The 20,266-nt window shown below is 44.1% G+C and overlaps 1 protein-coding gene across 3 annotated transcripts; it reads left to right on the top strand.

The window, feature by feature from the left end:
• Positions 1 to 12,436: 12,436 nt before the first annotated feature.
• LOC109753504 (replication protein A 70 kDa DNA-binding subunit B) lies at positions 12,437 to 19,099 on the top strand. Of its 3 annotated transcripts, XM_045231778.2 has the most exons (16): positions 12,437 to 12,949; positions 13,024 to 13,114; positions 13,237 to 13,449; positions 13,527 to 13,641; positions 16,240 to 16,516; positions 16,597 to 16,690; positions 16,778 to 16,914; positions 16,994 to 17,075; positions 17,160 to 17,286; positions 17,377 to 17,528; positions 17,608 to 17,896; positions 17,969 to 18,051; positions 18,287 to 18,343; positions 18,531 to 18,575; positions 18,672 to 18,744; positions 18,842 to 19,099. In XM_045231778.2, exons 5-15 carry the CDS (start codon positions 16,246 to 16,248, stop codon positions 18,721 to 18,723), a joined length of 1,389 nt encoding a protein of 462 aa, XP_045087713.1. In that variant the 5' UTR covers positions 12,437 to 12,949; positions 13,024 to 13,114; positions 13,237 to 13,449; positions 13,527 to 13,641; positions 16,240 to 16,245; the 3' UTR covers positions 18,724 to 18,744; positions 18,842 to 19,099. The 3 variants fall into 3 exon arrangements, 1 of the variants encoding a protein (XP_045087713.1); XR_012188537.1 differs by lacking the exons at positions 12,437 to 12,949; positions 18,842 to 19,099 and having other exon boundaries at positions 13,023 to 13,114; positions 13,338 to 13,449; positions 17,960 to 18,051; positions 18,287 to 18,575; positions 18,672 to 18,750; XR_012188538.1 differs by lacking the exons at positions 12,437 to 12,949; positions 13,024 to 13,114; positions 13,237 to 13,449; positions 13,527 to 13,641; positions 18,842 to 19,099 and adding an exon at positions 15,872 to 16,155 and having other exon boundaries at positions 17,960 to 18,051; positions 18,287 to 18,575; positions 18,672 to 18,750.
• The last annotated feature ends 1,167 nt before the right edge of the window (positions 19,100 to 20,266 follow it).

Below are 20,266 nucleotides of genomic sequence, written 5' to 3'. Positions count from 1 at the left end.
TCATTACGGTTCGACCGATAAAGATCTTTGTAGAATATGAAGGAGCCAATATGAGAATCCAGGTTTCGCTATTGGTTATTGACCGGAGAGGTGTCTCGGTCATGTCTACATAGTTTTCGAACCTGTAGGGTCCGCACGCTTAATGTTCGATGACAATTTTGTATTATATGAGTTATGTCATTTGGTGACCGAATGTTGTTTGGAGTCCCGGATGAGATCACGGACATGACGAGGAGTCTCGAAATGATCGAAAGGTAAGGATTGATTTATAGGACGATAGTATGCGGACACTGGAACTGGTCTGGAGGGTACCGGGTACTTATCGAGTCACCGGAAGGGGTTCCGGGCACCCCCGACAAAGATATGGGCCTAATGGCCCAAGAGGGGAAATGCAACAGCCAGCAGGGGCTGCCGCGCCCCCCATATGGGCCGCACCTGAGGGGAAGGAAAGAGGGGAAGAGAGAATGAAAGGGAGGGATTCGGCCTCCCCCTTCCTTCCCTCCTCCCTCCTCCTTCCTTTCCCCTCCGGAAAACATGGTAAGGGGGGGGGGCAAATTCGACTAGGGCCCCAAGTAGGATTCCTCCTACTTGGGGCGCCCCAAGGCTGTCCCCCTCCCACCTATATATATGTGGGAAGGAGGCGCCTAGAACACACACCAACAATTGCTAGCCATGTGCGGTGCCCCCTCCACACTTTACGCCTCCGGTCATATCTTCGTAGTGCTTAGGCGAAGCCCTGCGCGGATCACTTCACCATCACCGTCACCACGTCGTCGTGCTGACGGAACTCTTCCTCGACACTTTGCTGGATCAAGAGTTCGAGGGACGTCATCGAGCTGAACGTGTGCAGAACTTGGAGGTGTCGTACATTCCTTGCTTGATCGGTCGGAACGAGAAGAAGTTCGACTACATCAACCGCGTTGTCAAACGCTTCCGCTTTCGGTCTACGAGGGTACGTAGACACACACTTCCCCTCTCGTTTCTATGCATCTCGTAGATAGATCTTGCATGAGCGTAGGCAATTTTTGTTGGGAACCGTAGCATAATTTTAAAATTTTCCTACGCTCACCAAGATGCATCTATGGAGTATACTAGCAACGAGGGGAAAGGAGTGCATCTACATACCCTTGTAGATCGCGAGCGGAAGCGTTCCAATGAACGTGGATGACGGAGTCATACTCGCCATGATTCAAATCACCGATGACCGAGTGCCGAACGGACGGCACCTCCGCGTTCAACACACGTACGGTGCAGCAATGTCTCCTCCTTCTTGATCCAGCAAGGGGGAAGGAGAGGTTGATGGAGATCCAGCAGCACGACGGCGTGGTGGTGGATGTAGCGGGATGTCGGCAGGGCTTCGCCGAGCATCTACGAGAGAGAGAGGTGTAGCAGGGGAGGAGGGAGGCGCCCAAGGCTGTAAATGTTGCTGCCCTCCCTTCCCCCCCTTTATATAGGCCCCCTGGGAGGGGGGCCGCCGGCCAAGATCCATCTGGAGGGGGGGCGGCGGCCAAGGGGGGTGGCTTGCCCCCCAAGGCAAGTGGGGCGCCCCCCACCCTAGGGTTTCCAACCCTAGGCGCAGGGGGGAGGCCCGTGGGGGGGCGCCCAGCCCACTAGGGGCTGGTTCCCTTCCCACTTCAGCCCACGGGGCCCTCCGGGATAGGTGGCCCCACCCGGTGGACCCCCGGGACCCTTCCGGTGGTCCCGGTACAATACCGGTAACCCCTGAAACTTTCCCGGTGGCCGAAACTTGACTTCCTATATATAATTCTTCACCTCCGGACCATTCCGGAACTCCTCGTGACGTCCGGGATCTCATCCGGGACTCCGAACAACTTTCAGGTTTCCGCATACACATATCTCTACAACCCTAGCGTCACCGAACCTTAAGTGTGTAGACCCTACGGGTTCGGGAGACATGCAGACATGACCGAGACGCCTCTCCGGTCAATAACCAACAGCGGGATCTGGATACCCATGTTGGCTCCCACATGTTCCACGATGATCTCATCGGATGAACCACGATGTCGAGGATTCAATCAATCCCGTATGCAATTCCCTTTGTCAATTGGTATGTTACTTGCCCGAGATTCGATCGTCGGTATCCCAATACCTTGTTCAATCTCGTTACCGGCAAGTCTCTTTAATCGTACCGCAATGCATGATCCCGTGACTAACGCCTTTGTCACATTGAGCTCATTATGATGATGCATTACCGAGTGGGCCCAGAGATACCTCTCCGTCACACGGAGTGATAAATCCCAGTCTCGATCCGTGCCAACCCAACAGACACTTTCGGAGATACCCGTAGCGCACCTTCATAGTCACCCAGTTACGTTGTGACGTTTGGCACACCCAAAGCACTCCTACGGTATCCGGGAGTTGCACGATCTCATGGTCTAAGGAAAAGATACTTGACATTGGAAAAGCTCTAGCAAACGAAACTACACGATCTTTTATGCTATGCTTAGGATTGGGTCTTGTCCATCACATCATTCTCCCAATGATGTGATCCCATTATCAATGACATCCAATGCCCATAGTCAGGAAACCATGACTATCAGTTGATCAACGAGCTAGTCAACTAGAGGCTTACTAGGGACACGTTGTGGTCTATGTATTCACACACGTATTACGATTTCCGGACAATACAATTATAGCATGAACAATAGACGATTACCATGAACAAAGAAATATAATAATAACCATTTATTATTGCCTCTAGGGCATATTTCCAACAGTCTCCCACTTGCACTAGAGTCAATAATCTAGTTACATTGTGATGAATCGAACACCCATTGCGCCCTGGTGTTGATCATGTTTTGATCTAGGGAGAGGTTTAGTCAACGGATCTGCTACATTCAGGTCCTTATGTACTTTACAAATATCTATGTCTCCATTTTGAACACTTTCACGAATGGAGTTGAAGCGACGCTTGATATGCCTGGTCTTCCTGTGAAACCTGGGCTCCTTCGCAAGTGCAATAGCTCCAGTGTTGTCACAGAAGAGAGTCATCGGGCCCGACGCATTGGGAATCACCCCTAGGTCGGTAATGAACTCCTTCATCCAGACTGCTTCCTGTGTTGCCTGCGAGGCTGCCATGTACTCCGCTTCACATGTAGATCCCGCCACGACGCTTTGCTTGCAACTGCACCAGCTTACTGCTCCTCCATTCAAAATATACACGTATCCGGTTTGTGACTTTGAGTCATCCAGATCTGTGTCGAAGCTAGCGTCGACGTAACCCTTTACGACGAGCTCTTCGTTACCTCCATAAACGAGAAACATGTCCTTAGTCCTTTTCAGGTACTTCAGGATATTCTTGACCGCTGTCCAGTGTTCCATGCCGGGATTACTTTGGTACCTTCCTACCAAACTTACGGCAAGGTTTACATCAGGTCTGGTACACAGCATGGCATACATAATAGACCCTATGGCCGAGGCATAGGGGATGACACTCATCTTTTCTATATCTTCTGCCGTGGTCGGGCATTGAGCCGTGCTCAATTGCACACCTTGCAATACAGGCAAGAACCCCTTCTTGGACTGATCCATATTGAACTTCTTCAATATCTTGTCAAGGTATGTACTCTGTGAAAGACCAATGAGGCGTCTTGATCTATCTCTATAGATCTTGATGCCTAATATATAAGCAGCTTCTCCAAGGTCCTTCATTGAAAAACACTTATTCAAATAGGCCTTTATACTTTCCAAGAATTCTATATCATTTCCCATCAATAGTATGTCATCCACATATAATATGAGAAATGCTACAGAGCTCCCACTCACTTTCTTGTAAACACAGGCTTCTCCATAAGTCTGTGTAAACCCAAACGCTTTGATCATCTCATCAAAGCGAATGTTCCAACTCCGAGATGCTTGCACCAGCCCATAGATTGAGCGCTGGAGCTTGCATACTTTGTTAGCATTCTTAGGATCGACAAAACCTCCCGGCTGCATCATATACAACTCTTCCTTAAGGAAGCCGTTAAGGAATGCCGTTTTGACATCCATCTGCCATATCTCATAATCATAGTATGCGGCAATAGCTAACATGATTCGGACGGACTTCAGCTTCGCTACGGGTGAGAAAGTCTCATCGTAGTCAACCCCTTGAACTTGTCGATAACCCTTAGCGACAAGTCGAGCCTTATAGATGGTCACATTACCATCCGCGTCTGTCTTCTTCTTAAAGATCCATTTGTTTTCTATGGCTCGCCGATCATCGGGCAAGTCAGTCAAAGTCCATACTTCATTTTCATACATGGATCCTATCTCGGATTTCATGGCTTCTAGCCATTTGTCGGAATCCGGGCCCGCCATCGCTTCTTCATAGTTCGAAGGTTCACCGTTGTCTAACAACATGATTTCCTGGACAGGGTTGCCGTACCACTCTGGTGCGGAACGTGTCCTTGTGGACCTACGAAGTTCAGTAGTAACTTGATCCGAAGCTTCATGATCATCATCATTAACTTCCTCCCCTGTCGGTGTAGGCACCACAGGAACATTTTCCCGCGCTGCGCTACTTTCCGGTTCGGAAGGGGTGACTATCACCTCATCAAGTTCCACTTTCCTCCCACTCAATTCTTTCGAGAGAAACTCCTCCAGAAAGGACCCATTCTTGGCAACGAAGATCTTGCCTTCGGATCTGAGGTAGAAGGTATACCCAATAGTTTCCTTAGGGTATCCTATGAAGACGCATTTCTCCGACTTGGGTTCGAGCTTTTCAGGTTGAAGTTTCTTGACATAAGCATCGCATCCCCAAACTTTTAGAAACGACAGCTTAGGTTTCTTCCCAAACCATAATTCATACGGTGTCGTCTCAACGGATTTCGACGGAGCCCTATTTAAAGTGAATGCGGCAGTCTCTAAAGCATAGCCCCAAAATGAGAGCGGTAAATCGGTAAGAGACATCATAGATCGCACCATATCCAATAAAGTGCGATTACGACGTTCGGACACACCATTTCTCTGAGTTGTGAAACTATTCCACATTTCCTTAAGTGTGTACCAAATTCGTGACTTAAATATTCTCCACCACGATCTGATCGTAAGAATTTTATTTTCCTGTCACGTTGATTCTCAACCTCACTCTGAAATTCCTTGAACTTTTCAAAGGTTTCAGACTTGTGTTTCATTAGGTAGACATACCCATATCTACTTAAGTCATCAGTGAGAGTGAGAACATAACGATATCCTCCGCGAGCCACAACACTCATTGGACCGCACACATCGGTATGTATGATTTCCAATAAGTTGGTTTCTCGCTCCATTGTTCCGGAGAACTGAGTCTTGGTCATCTTACCCATGAGGCATGGTTCGCACGTGTCAAATGATTCGTAATCAAGAGACTCCAAAAGTCCATCTGCATGGAGCTTCTTCATGCGCTTGACACCAATGTGACCAAGGCGGCAGTGCCACAAGTATGTGGGACTATCGTTACCAACTTTACATCTTTTGGTATTCACACTATGAATATGTGTAACATCACGTTCGAGATTCATCAAAAATAAACCAATGACCAGCGGGGCATGACCATAAAACATATCTCTCAAATAAATAGAACAACCATTATTCTCGGATTTAAATGAGTAGCCATCTCGAATTAAACGAGATCCAGATACAATGTTCATGCTCAAAGCTGGCACTAAATAACAATTATTGAGGTTTAAAACTAATCCCGTGGGTAGATGCAGAGGTAGCGTGCCGACGGCGATCACATCGACCTTGGAACTATTCCCGACGCGCATCGTCACCTCGTCCTTCGCCAGTCTCCGTTTATTGCGTAGTTCCTGTTTTGAGTTACAAATATGAGCAACCGCACCGGTATCAAATACCCAGGAGCTACTACGAGTACTGGTAAGGTACACATCAATTACATGTATATCACATATACCTTTGGTGTTGCCGGCCTCCTTGTCCGCTAAGTATTTGGGGCAGTTCCGCTTCCAGTGACCACTTCCCTTGCAATAAAAGCACTTAGTCTCGGGCTTGGGTCCATTCCTTGGCTTCTTTCCGGTAACTGGCTTACCGGGCGCGGCAACTCCCTTGCCGTCCTTCTTGAAGTTCTTCTTACCCTTGCCCTTCTTGAACTTAGTGGTTTTATTCACCATCAACACTTGATGTTCTTTTCTGATCTCCACCTCCGCTGATTTCAGCATTGAATATATCTCAGGAATGCTCTTTTCCATCCCCTGCATATTGAAGTTCATCACAAAGCTCTTGTAACTTGGTGGAAGCGACTGGAGGATTCTGTCAATGACCGCGTCATCCGGGAGATTAACTCCCAGCTGAGTCAAGCGGTTGTGCAACCCAGACATTCTGAGTATGTGCTCACTTACAGAACTATTTTCCTCCATTTTACAGCTGAAGAACTTGTCGGAGACTTCATATCTCTCGACCCGGGCATGAGCTTGGAAAACTAATTTCAGCTCCTCGAACATCTCATATGCTCCATGTTTCTCAAAACGCTTTTGGAGACCCGGTTCTAAGCTGTAAAGCATGCCGCACTGAACGAGGGAGTAATCATCAGCACGCTGCTGCCAAGCGTTCATAACGTCTTGGTTCTCTGGGATTGGTGCATCACCTAGTGGTGCTTCTAAGACATAATCTTTCTTGGCTACTATGAGGATGATCCTCAGGTTCCGGACCCAGTCCGTATAGTTGCTGCCATCATCTTTCAGCTTGGTTTTCTCTAGGAACGCGTTGAAATTGAGGACAACGTTGGCCATTTGATCTACAAGACATAGTGTAAAGATTTTAGACTAAGTTCATGATAATTAAGTTCATCTAATCAAATTACTCAATGAACTCCCACTCAGATAGACATCCCTCTAGTCATCTAAGTGAAACATGATCCGAGTTAACTAGGCCGTGTCCGATCATCACGTGATACGGACTAGTCAAGATCGGTGAACATCTCCATGTTGATCGTATCTTCTATACGACTCATGCTCGACCTTTCGGTCCTCCGTGTTCCGAGGCCATGTCTGTACATGCTAGGCTCGTCAAGTCAACCTAAGTGTATTGCGTGTGTTCCGAGGCCATGTCTGTACATGCTAGGCTCGTCAACACCCGTTGTATTCGAACGTTAGAATCTATCACACCCGATCATCACGTGGTGCTTCGAAACAACGAACCTTCGCAACGATGCACAGTTAGGGGGAACACTTTTCTTGAAATTATCATAAGGGATCATCTTACTTACTACCGTCGTTCTAAGCAAATAAGATTCAAAAACATGATAAACATCACATGCAATCAAATAGTGACATGATATGGCCAATATCATTTTGCTCCTTTGATCTCCATCTTCGGGGCACCATGATCATCTTCGTCACCGGCATGACACCATGATCTCCATCATCATGATCTCCATCACCGTGTCTTCATGAAGTCGTCACGCCAACGATTACTTCTACTTCTATGGCTAACGCGTTTAGCAACAAAATAAAGTAATTTACATGGCGTTATTCAATGACACGCAGGTCATGCAAAATAATAAAGACAACTCCTATGGCTCCTGCCGGTTGTCATACTCATCGACATGCAAGTCGTGATTCCTATTACAAGAATATGATCAATCTCATACATCATATATATCATTCATCACATCTTTTGGCCATATCACATCACATAACACATGCTGCAAAAACAAGTTAGACGTCCTCTAATTGTTGTTGCAAGTTTTTACGTGGTTTGTAGGTTTCTAGCAAGAACGTTTCTTACCTACGTATGACCACAACATGATTTGCCAATTTCTATTTACCCTTCATAAGGACCCTTTTCATCGAATCCGTTCCGACTAAGAAGGAGAGACAGACACCCGCTAGCCACCTTATGCAACTAGTGCATGTCAGTCGGTGGAACCTGTCTCACGTAAGCGTACGTGTAAGGTCGGTCCGGGCCGCTTCATCCTACAATGCCGCCGAAACAAGAAACGACTAGTAGCAGCAAGAAGAATTGGCAACATCAACGCCCACAACTTCTTTGTGTTCTACTCGTGCATAGTAACTACGCATAGGCCTGGCTCATGATGCCACTGTTGGGAATCGTAGCATAATTTTAAAATTTTCCTACGCTCACCAAGATGCATCTATGGAGTATACTAGCAACGAGGGGAAAGGAGTGCATCTACATACCCTTGTAGATCGCGAGCGGAAGCGTTCCAATGAACGTGGATGACGGAGTCGTACTCGCCGTGATTCAAATCACCGATGACCGAGTGCCGAACGGACGGCACCTCCGCGTTCAACACACGTACGGTGCAGCAACGTCTCCTCCTTCTTGATCCAGCAAGGAGGAAGGAGAGGTTGATGGAGATCCAGCAGCACGACGGCGTGGTGGTGGATGTAGCGGGATGTCGGCAGAGCTTCGCCGAGCTTCTACGAGAGAGAGAGGTGTAGCAGGGGAGGAGGGAGGCGCCCAAGGCTGTAAATGTTGCTGCCCTCCCTTCCCCCCCCTTTATATAGGCCCCCTGGGAGGGGGGGCCGCCGGCCAAGATCCATCTGGAGGGGGGGCGGCGGCCAAGGGGGGTGGCTTGCCCCCCAAGGCAAGTGGGGCGCCCCCCACCCTAGGGTTTCCAACCCTAGGCGCAGGGGGGAGGCCCGTGGGGGGGCGCCCAGCCCACTAGGGGCTGGTTCCCTTCCCACTTCAGCCCACGGGGCCCTCCGGGATAGGTGGCCCCACCCGGTGGACCCCCGGGACCCTTCCGGTGGTCCCGGTACAATACCGGTAACCCCTGAAACTTTCCCGGTGGCCGAAACTTGACTTCCTATATATAATTCTTCACCTCCGGACCATTCCGGAACTCCTCGTGACGTCCGGGATCTCATCCGGGACTCCGAACAACTTTCGGGTTTCCGCATACACATATCTCTACAACCCTAGCGTCACCGAACCTTAAGTGTGTAGACCCTACGGGTTCGGGAAACATGCAGACATGACCGAGACGCCTCTCCGGTCAATAACCAACAGCGGGATCTGGATACCCATGTTGGCTCCCACATGTTCCACGATGATCTCATCGGATGAACCACGATGTCGAGGATTCAATCAATCCCGTATGCAATTCCCTTTGTCAATTGGTATGTTACTTGCCCGAGATTCGATCGTCGGTATCCCAATACCTTGTTCAATCTTGTTACCGGCAAGTCTCTTTACTCGTACCGCAATGCATGATCCCGTGACTAACGCCTTAGTCACATTGAGCTCATTATGATGATGCATTACCGAGTGGGCCCAGAGATACCTCTCCGTCACACGGAGTGATAAATCCCAGTCTCGATCCGTGCCAACCCAACAGACACTTTCGGAGATACCCGTAGCGCACCTTTATAGTCACCCAGTTACGTTGTGACGTTTGGCACACCCAAAGCACTCCTACGGTATCCGGGAGTTGCACGATCTCATGGTCTAAGGAAAAGATACTTGACATTGGAAAAGCTCTAGCAAACGAAACTACACGATCTTTTATGCTATGCTTAGGATTGGGTCTTGTCCATCACATCATTCTCCCAATGATGTGATCCCGTTATCAATGACATCCAATGCCCATAGTCAGGAAACCATGACTATCAGTTGATCAACGAGCTACTCAACTAGAGGCTTACTAGGGACACGTTGTGGTCTATGTATTCACACACGTATTACGATTTCCGGACAATACAATTATAGCATGAACAATAGACGATTACCATGAACAAAGAAATATAATAATAACCATTTATTATTGCCTCTAGGGCATATTTCCAACAATTTTTTGAAATTGCATGCTCATTTCCCAACAGTGGTATCATGAGCCAGGTCTATGCGTAGATGATATGCACGAGTAGAACACAAAGAGTTGTGGGCGGTGATAGTCATACTGCTTACCACCAACGTCTTATTTTGATTCGGCGGTATTGTGGGGTGAAGTGGCCCGGACCAACCTTACATGTCCACGCACATGAGACCGGTTCTACCGACAGGCATGCAACTAGTTTTGCTTAAAGGTGGCTGGCGGGTGTCTGTTTCTCCTACTTTAGTTGAATCGAATTTGACTGCGGCCGGTCCTTGAAGAAGGTTAAAACAGCAAACTTGACGACACACCATTGTGGTTTTGATGCGTAGGTAAGAACAGTTCTTGCTAGAAGCCCATAGCAGCCACGTAAAACTTGCAACAACAAAGTAGAGGACGTTAACTTGTTTTTGTAGGGCATGTTGTGATGTGATATGGTCAAGATATGATGTGATATATGTTATTGTATGAGATGATCATGTTTTGTAAAAGTCACTGGCAACCGACAGGAGCCTTATGGTTGTCCCTTTATTGTATGAAATGCAAACGCCATGTAATTTCTTTACTTTATCACTAAGCGTTAGCGATAGTTGTAGAAGCAATAGTTGGCGAGACGACCATGATGCAACGATGGAGATCAAGGTGTCGAGCCGGTGGAGATCATGACAGTGCTTTGGAGATGGAGATCAAAGGCACAAGATAATGATGGCCATATCATGTCACATATTTTGAGTGCATGTGATGTTTATCTTTTATGCATATTATTTTGCTTAGTATGGCGGTAGCATTATAAGATGATCCCTTAACTAAAATTTCAAGGTATAAGTTTTCTCCCTGAGTATGCACCGTTGCGACAGTTCATCGTGCTGAGACACCACGTGATGATCGGATGTGATAGGCTCTACGTTCACATACAACGGGTGCAAGACAGTTTTGCACATGCAGAATACTCAGGTTAAACTTGATGAGCCTAGCATGTATAGACATGGCCTCAGAACACTGGAGACCGGAAGGTCGAACGTGAATCATATAGTAGATATGATCGACATATAGATGTTCACCATTGATGACTACTCCATCTCACGTGATGACCGAACATGGTTTAGTTGATTTGGATCACGTATCATTTAGATGACTTGAGGGATGTCAATCTAAGTGGGAGTTCTTAATTAATATGATTAGTTGAACTTAATTTATCATGAACTTAGTCATGATAGTATTTGCAAATTATGTTGTAGATCAATAGCTCGCGATGTAGCTCCCCGTTTATTTTTGATATGTTACTAGAGAAAAATAAGTAGAAAGATGATAGTAGCAATGATGCGGACTGGGTCCGTGATCTGAGGATTATCCTCATTGCTGCACAGAAGGATTATGTCCTTGATGCACCGCTAGGTGACAGACCTATTGCAGGACAGATGCAGACGTTATGAATGTTTGACAAGCTCGGTATGATGACTACTTGATAGTTTAGTGCGCCATGCTTTACGGGTTAGAACCGGGACTTCAAAAAGGTTTTGAACGCCACAGAGCATATGAGATGTTCCAAGAGCTGAAATTGGTATTTTAGACTCATGCCCGTGTCGAGAGGTATGAGACGTTTGACAAGTACTTTACCTACAAGATGGAGGAGAATAGTTCAACCAGTGAGCATGTGCTCAGAATGTCTGGGTACTACAATCGCTTGAATCAAGTGGCAGTTAATCCTCCAGATAAGATAGTGATTGAAAGAGTTCTCTTAGTCACTATCACCAAGTTACTAGAACTTCGTGATGAACTATAATGTGCAAGGGATGACGAAAATGATTCCCGAGCTCTTCACGATACTGAAATCGGCAAAGGTAGAAATCAAGAAAGAGCATCAAATGTTGATGGTTAACAAGACCACTAGTTTCAAGAAAAAGGGCAAAGGGAAAGAAAGGGAATTTCAAGAAGAATGGCAAGCAAGTTGCCACTCCCTTGAAGAAGCCCAAAGCTGGACCTAAGCCTGAAACTGAGTGCTTCACCTGCAAAGGGAATGGTCACTAGAAGCGGAACTGCCCCAAATACTTGGCAGATAAGAAGGATGGAAAAGTGAACAAAGGTATATTTGATATACAGATTATTGATGTGTACTTTACTAGTGTTCGTAGCAACCCCTGGGTATTTGATACCGGTTAAGTTGCTAAGATTAGTAACTCGAAACGGGAATTGCAGAATGAACAGGGACTAGTTAAGGACGAGGTGACGATGTGTGTTGGAGGTAATTCCAAGGTTGATACGATCACCATCGCACACTCTCTCTACCTTCGGGATTAGTGTTGGACCTAAATAAATGTTATTTGGTGTTTACGTTGAGCATGAATATGATTGGATCATGTATATTGCGATACGGTTATTCATTTAAGTCAGAGAATAATTTTTGTTCTGTTTACATGAATAAAACCTTCTATGGTCATACACCCAATGTAAATGGTTTATTGAATCTCGATCGTAGTGCTACACATCCTATATACTTAAGAAGTTCACCCCCACTACTTGATTTATCTCAACATGCAGCATAGCCACGTCAGCATCCAATCACAGGCATCCACGTCACCCCTAAACAGTCCCACGCAGCCCACTTCCTGAGGTTATTTTTTCCTGTAAAGAAAAAACAAAATCCCCCAGCGGCCACGCCCCACGCCCCTGGTCCCCTCGCGATTTCCTACCGCAGCCAGCCTCCCTTGCCTCTGATCTGCTCCGGATCGTCCTGACGGCGGCGGCGGCGCTTTGGATGCGGCCCGGCCATCACGGCGGCGGCGCACCGGCGCGGCCCTACCATCCCACCTCCTCATCCCCTTCCCCCGCTCCGGATCCTCCTCACGGTGGCGGCGCTCCGGACGTGGACACGGCCACCCCATCGCCCGCCCTAGTTGATTCGACCATCGCCGTCGCCACCTCCTCCCCCCGCCTCCTCGCCGTTGTCGCCATGGCCATTGCTTGATTGGAGCATCCCCGAGCAGCACCTGTCCGATGGAGCATCCCCGAGCAGCGCCCCGATGGCTCGGGAAGGAGTACCTCGCCCGTCTACCACCGGTCCCTCCCCCGCCCTCCTGCCGCCACCATGGCCATGGCCTGATGGGAGCTAGCCTTCCCTGCCATGGCCAACCTCCGGTGAAGAAGCTCGCCGTGCCTACCAACGCCCTAGTTCCGGTGAGCATGTCTTCCCCTTATTGTAGATTGGGATTGGGCTGGTTTGTTCTTCATCTGATGTCTATTATTTTTAGTGCTTCCATTCACTTCCCAGGTGGGTTGCTCCGAGTTGCTTAGTACTGTAGCTTACCTTCAATCGCTGGGTCAACGCATCTGCAGATGAAGGTACCATCCTACTGTTTTTTCGTTTGCTGACTCTAACCTACATACCCACTGCTTCAAACCATTTGCAGCCCAATGCTCCAAATGGCCCACACTAAAAATAAGAAAAAACCATTCTACTATAGGTAATTGATGGTTGACGCTCCACTTCCTCTCCCCACGATCTGCACAAGAAACTAAAGAAATTGATGATTGATGCTTCACTTACTCTCCCCACGATCTACAGAAGAAACTGAAGAAATCCCCTTTAAAGTCTGCCCCACCTCAGCTCATCCTTTTCACATCATCTTCCAGCATGGGTGGACGTCTCCCATAGGGTGTTCATAGTGCTTCCGCTAGTGAGCAACTCTCTCCTCTCTCCATGCCATTCCCTCTTTACATATTGCCGATCGAGTCGCAAATTTGGACTTTTCAGGTGCTGCTCACTTCAATCATCTTGGTTATTCTTCCCTTGCTGCATGCCCACGTGCCTCACGTTTACAACTCCTACTAGTATACAATGTCCCCCCCAGTGCTACTCCTAAAATTTGGTATCTTTCCCTATTCTGGATTTTCATTAATATGCAATTTTTTTAAACTTGATTCAATGCATAGCCTTGCATTTTAATTCCTTGCCTATTATGGATTTTAGTTTGCTTCATCCAAGTAGTTTGCTTTACTCAAATCTGAATTAAGTTTTGCTTGATTCAATATGAATCCTTACATTTCAATTCTCACGTGCAACAATTAAACAAAAGTGTCTTCCATTTTTCCCTGCATTCAACTATTCCCGTTCCCATGGGTTTCTTAGGGTTGTCGACATGGATAGAGCAGAAAGTTCTTCGCGTTATTCAGGTGGGCATGGGGTTGGTCATACACGAGGAGTTCCATGTGGACGTGGTCGTGGACGTGGACGGACACGCCGTCCATCAGTACCTGATTCCACTCCTCAATCAAACTCACATGTTGCCACCGAGAACCGTCGTAGGCGTTTGGATGTAATCACTAGAAACAGGAGCCGAGGAAATGAAGCATCGACCACATCGATGTCAAACACACATAATCAGATATTTGCCCATAAATGTAATCTTTTGCCTAAATTAATCCCTGTTCATGTGTCCAAGTTCAGTGATCATTTACGTTTACAAAAAACCCTCTCTTTGTGCCTCATCTTTCAGGAACTATATTTGAACCCTTAACTCTTGGAGGCCCCTAGTGTTCTTGCCAACATTGTGGTGCTCTCTTTTGGTATGATGAGCGTGTACACAGAGAAAGGCATACTCAAAATCCAACATATAATTTGTGCTGCAAAGGAGGAAAAGTTTCCCTCCAGCCATATGATCCTCCTCCTCAACCTCTATTGGATTTACTCACTTCACAGAATAGTTCACTCTCAAGCCACTTCTTTCATCATATTCGTTAGTACAATACCATGTTTGCCATGACTTCAATGGGAGCTAAAATTGATGAGTCCATAAATGACGGCCGAGGCCCATACGTTTTCAAGATCAGTGGCCAAGTCTGCCACCGTGTTGGTTCATTGAGACCATCTAGAGGACAGAGACCAGAATATGCACAATTATACATATTTGATACAGAGTGTGAGGTTTCAAATAGAATAAATGTTGCCTCATCTTCGCGCACCGGTTCATCTACACGCACTTTGTTCCAAGCTAATGAAGGCATTGTTCAGTCCCTCATAACAATGTTGAACACACATAATCCCATTGTGAAACTATTTAGAACAGCAAGTCAAAGATTACATGGCAATGATTCTGACCATTTATACCTCAGAATATATGGCAAACCTGATGCCCGTGGAGATATCTATAGTGCTCCAGTTGCATCCGAAGTTGTTGGATTAGTGGTTGGAGATTTAGGGTCTTCTAATGTTGGACGAGTCATTATAATAGAAGATCATTCATCACGGTTACAACAGATCAATGAAAAACACTACAAGTTTATGTCCATGCAATATCCTCTTTTATTTCCATATGGTGAGGATGGTTATCCATGATGACCTTATGTGCCTTCCAGTGTCAAATGCATCAAATCAACGCCAAAAAGTCACAATGCTAGAATACTATGCATATAGGTTACATGATAGGCCAAATGACTTCAACACTCCATTACGATGCAAAAGGTTAACACAGGCTTACTTTGTGGATTGCTATTGTTCTATTGAAACCTTTCGTATTGCATTCTACCGCAAGCCTAGCTTTCAACGGAAATACAGATCATCATCATTCAGTTGTTTAGCAGATTCTGTGTCAAAGGGTATTACATCAGGTTCTTCTATTGGCCAAAGGATTATATTACCTTCCTCATTTATTGGAGGCCCTCGCTACTTATACCAAAACTACCAAGACTCCATTGCTATTTGTAGAAAATATGGTTGCCCAGATCTGTTTGTCACGTTCACATCAAATGCTGCTTGGCCTGAAATTACAGAGGATCTATCATCCATTCCTGGTCAAGAACCATCTGACCGTCCAGATATTGTCAACCGGGTATTCAAAATGAAGCTTAATATTCTAATGGATGATATTAAAAAGAAACATTTTTTGGACCCATAAACGCAGGTAATAAGCGTTCTCTTAAACTTATATTCACTTCTCTCAACATAGTTCTCTGCCGGTTATTAAACATATTTTACATTCCTGTAGTTATCTACACAGTTGAATTCCAGAAATGTGGACTCCCACATGTTCATATAATTATATGGTTAGCCAAAGAAGCACCTTTATGCCGACGTATTTAATCAAATTAATACACATAGAAGCTAAAACAGCTAGGTATTTTATCCACTCAAATTTATGTTATGCCTGAAATTTCACAAGTATGTAATACATTTTTTCTGCATGCCATCATTTTTTTCCTAACATTCTTATTCATTGAGATCCATCTCCCCTATGGAGTCAACTACGAAACTTAAAGATATTACAGTGGGATAGAAAAATTGTAAGGTCTTTGCACGGGTAATAAGGCTTTGGGATGCTATAAATACGAATCCTAGATATGGAAATGCTTTGATCAACATTGATGGCATTCTCTTGGATGAAGATGTACGTCCATTTTTATAGTTACCAATTTAACTTTACACAATAACATTGTTGTTCCAAATCATTTGATTACTTTAACTTTTGCAGGGATCCATGGCACAAATCAGTGTGCCTAAAAAATTTGAAAAACAATTTCGTGGGTTGCTATCTCAAGGATCTGTCTATATTATTTCAAATGTTGCAGTTATCGATATCAAAAGCAAATCATATGTCTATCGCCATCAGAATTATATGCTGCAATTCAAACAAGACACAAAGGTTCATCCGCTACATTCAAGAGGTGCAGATATACCTACACTTTCGTTCGACTTTTGCCCATTTGATCAGCTGCCACAAAAAGCAATTGATTCCAAGCCACTCCTAGGTAACATAATGTGCTTGACTTATCTATCTCTTAACCACTATACTTCAATGCATAACGACTTGCATACTTGAGCCTTTTAGATGTGATAGGAGTAATATGTGATGTTGGTCCATATGACTATGCTAGCCAAACATCTCAGCACAAATTTCGGAAGATCAAAATTCGCAACCTAGAGTATGTCTTCATAGCTGCTCCTGTCATTCAATTTTTTTTACCTTAATAACATGTTCCCCTCAGAATGAATATGCCTTAATTTTCCAGAGAACAAACACAAGAATTAGTTCTATGGGGCCAGCATGGAGAATCATTTGATGAAGAAACAGTACTTAAAAAATATCAAGAAGGAATTGTCATAGCCATTTTTGCTGGTGTAACTGCAACTCTACAAAGGTCTACATGTAACTTATAAAAAAAACTTGCCCAAAGAAATAATAAACATATTTATTTAAACATCCTATTGACAACATAAGTTTATAGGTATGATACAAGGATCCTCAAGTTCTGCGACACAAATATATCTTGATCTTGATATACCTGAAGTTCAAAAGTACCGCACCAGGTTCTCTCTTTCTCACTCTTGCGCATGCATAATTTATGTTTAGCACTACAACAAACTAATATTTTATATGAAAAACATTTGAAGCTCTAAATGGAAATGCCCAACTCTACAAAAGCATCTCCCTCAGGTCAAACAAGTATCTCCACTTGAAGCAGCAGGCAAACTATACACCATTGAAGAAATATCTAACCTACCAACGTCATCTTTTCAGGTGAACACTTTCTCATGCAGTTCACTTTTCCTGCCTCGCCATTTAAAATAAAATAGATATTGATACTTCATCCTTTTTTTGTGCCATAAGGGAGGAGCAACCTTCAGCACTATCGCAAAAGTAGCATCAATTATACCGTCAGTCAAATGGTACTACAAAGCATGCAAGCGTTGTGGAAAAGGATATAACAACATGACAGATACCCCAACATGTGGCTGCCAATTTCCAGTTCCATGCCCAATGTATTATATATCTTCTTAAAATCTAATACTTAAATAATTACTTTTTTATCATGTCACTAACAACTATACCATGCTTCAGGTACAAACTTCCCCTTACACTAACAGATAACTCGGGAAGTTTGGATGCAATTGCTTTCGCTAGAGTAGCTGAAGACTTAGTTGAGCGTCATGCTGATCATGTTTCAATGAGTATGAAGATAGAAGCTACAGATCATGTGCTTACCCTGGATAAATCCATTGGTAAAGAAAAGTTATTCTACATAGGAATGAACACTGATTCGTCTGCCAAGTACCCTATAAATTATGTCCTGAAAAAAAGTTTCTCTATCAACAATACTGAATCAACACCTGTTCCACATGCGCCAAAGGTAACCAACTTCTTACAGATTCATTACCTTCATATATCATGGTTATTAACATAATGTGTGAAGCTTTTTCAGTCAGGCGAGGATACAACCACCAATGACAATACTCCTGCAACTCATAAGCCAATGTCTATCAGCATAAAGGAAAGAGAAAATAGGCAATGCTTCATAAACTTGGATTTTAAACATCTCTCTTATTGCTTCTCCATTATATGACTTGTCACAATGATACTTTTATGTGAAAGTCCAAATGGAATTGAATGTTAGTCTTTTTCCCTTCTCAAATGCTTTCTCTTTTCTATATGCTGCTACATGTAATCTTTCATAAACCTCAGTCTTATTGTATTCCTCTCATCAAGACTACTTTACATCTATGATGTACGTTACAATCAGGATCAACACAAAAAGAAGAATTGATTTTACTGAGAGTGATGCCGACAAATCTAACAGGTATGAGAACACTCACAAAACCTTAGTGCACCATGGTTCTCCAAAGGCACATACAAACTTATTTCAAGTACATGGAGGTTCTTGGGTTACATTTATATTCTCTTTCCCAGTTCATTTTCTATTTTGATTCATGCTTTATTACCTTCAATATCTGATATAATAAATGGAACCAATTTTCTAAATGCAGCTCAAAGAAACCGAAAGAAAGTATTGCGAAAAAGAACAAGCATGAGTATGTACTATTTCTCACACCCTTTATACAAATTTAGCCAACAATATGAGTTTCTTCCTACATATATTTACAGTTGCAAAAAATCTCCATCAACAGGAATGTAGATACACTTCCAGAAAAACTGCATCAACAGGAACAACCAGAGTAAAGGAACCTTTGGACGATTTAAGTACTTTACATTGACTATATAAACTTTCATTTTCTGATTAAAAAAACCAGTAATATATTGTGTTATTTTTTTGACAACGCTTCATTTTCCAATACAGGCAGGACAACTTGCACTTTGCTACAAATGAGAAATGAGGAATAACGTACATCGCTTACAACCAGAAATAACAGTCCTTATGTTCATACCACTTTGCTCAGCTTCTATAGTAACCAAGGAACATTACAAATTTTGTTCAACTACCAACTTATCAGTGGTTCCAGTTTATGTTCTTTGTTCGACTTATGATCTCAATACAAACCTACAGTGTGTGTTCAAATATATTCATGAATGGATCCAATTTATGTTCTTTGGTGCACTTATTATCTCGATAGAAACCTATAGTGTGTATTAAAGTAAATTCATCAGTGGATCAGTTTATGTTCTTTTTTGGAATTAGTAACTCAATACAAACCTACACTCTGCATTAAAATACATGAATGCTAACTTCATTTTTGCATTAACCATTACTTAAACATCTTTCGGTTAGACATTCTTTCCCATCCGAGACACCTATATAAGACCCCCGCATAATCAATTGTACTCGCCACAACTTCATCTTGCAAATCAGAAATTTTTGACTATCGGCACAAAAATGGACAGCCAACACGAAGGCAACAGGTACGGCTACTGCATACAATGTTGTTTTCTACATCCCTATGCTTGCTGCAAATAACATTAAACACATGAATCTTTCTCCAGGATACAATATGATGGACCACGGAATGTTCTGCCCCACTCAACAACTAATTCATCAAGGGAGGCTCAGAAGAAATACATGGAGGCAACTGAAAAGAAAAAGACTACTCCAAAACCAGCAGTGTCTATTGCTTTCAAAGAAACCGTTGCACGTGAAGACAACACCACCAAATACATCTTCAAGTACATCACAAAAGGAACCCACAAGAACAGATAGTTCTCAACGAAGAAACCATCTACAAATAAATTATACCACATATTATGTTCTTTTTATGAACAATGTATAACTATGACTATACATATGTATTTTCTAATTTTCAATAAGTTTTTATGATTATACATATGTGTTTTCCAAATTTCAATTATCATATTGTCCGTGCAAATATTCATCTTCTATGGAAAAAATATCATCCAAATGTATTGCATCCAATTCCCGCCGCAACGCACGGGGTATTATATAGTATTCATAATATTGATGCCAAAAGATGCAAAGTTGATAATGATAGTGCAACATATTTGTGGCACTGCCATTTAGGTCATATTGGTGTAAAGCGCATGAAGAAACTCCATGCAGATGGGCTTTTGGAATCACTTGATTATGAATCATTTGATACTTGCGAACCATGCCTCATGGGCAAGATGACTAAAACTCCGTTCTCCGGAACTATGGAGCGAGCTAATGACTTATTGGAAATAATACATACAGATGTATGCGGTCCGATGAGTGTTGAAGCTCGCAGCGGGTATCGTTATTTTCTGACCTTCACAGATGATTTGAGCAGATATG

The sequence above is a fragment of the Aegilops tauschii genome, chromosome 7 (assembly GCF_002575655.3).
Source record: "Aegilops tauschii subsp. strangulata cultivar AL8/78 chromosome 7, Aet v6.0, whole genome shotgun sequence".
Taxonomy (NCBI): domain Eukaryota; kingdom Viridiplantae; phylum Streptophyta; class Magnoliopsida; order Poales; family Poaceae; genus Aegilops; species Aegilops tauschii.
Note: the sequence above shows the minus strand (reverse complement) of the source record. Positions and strands in the feature narration are given on the sequence as shown.

Coding starts and splice junctions, on each gene's coding strand:
- LOC109753504 (XM_045231778.2), top strand. CDS start 16,246: ATGGCACAAATCAGTGTGCCTAAAAAATTTGAAAAACAATTTCGTGGG. Junction 18,344..18,530: donor GATGCCGACAAATCTAACAG/GTATGAGAACAC, acceptor TTCTAAATGCAG/CTCAAAGAAACCGAAAGAAA. Junction 18,576..18,671: donor GCGAAAAAGAACAAGCATGA/GTATGTACTATT, acceptor CTCCATCAACAG/GAATGTAGATACACTTCCAG.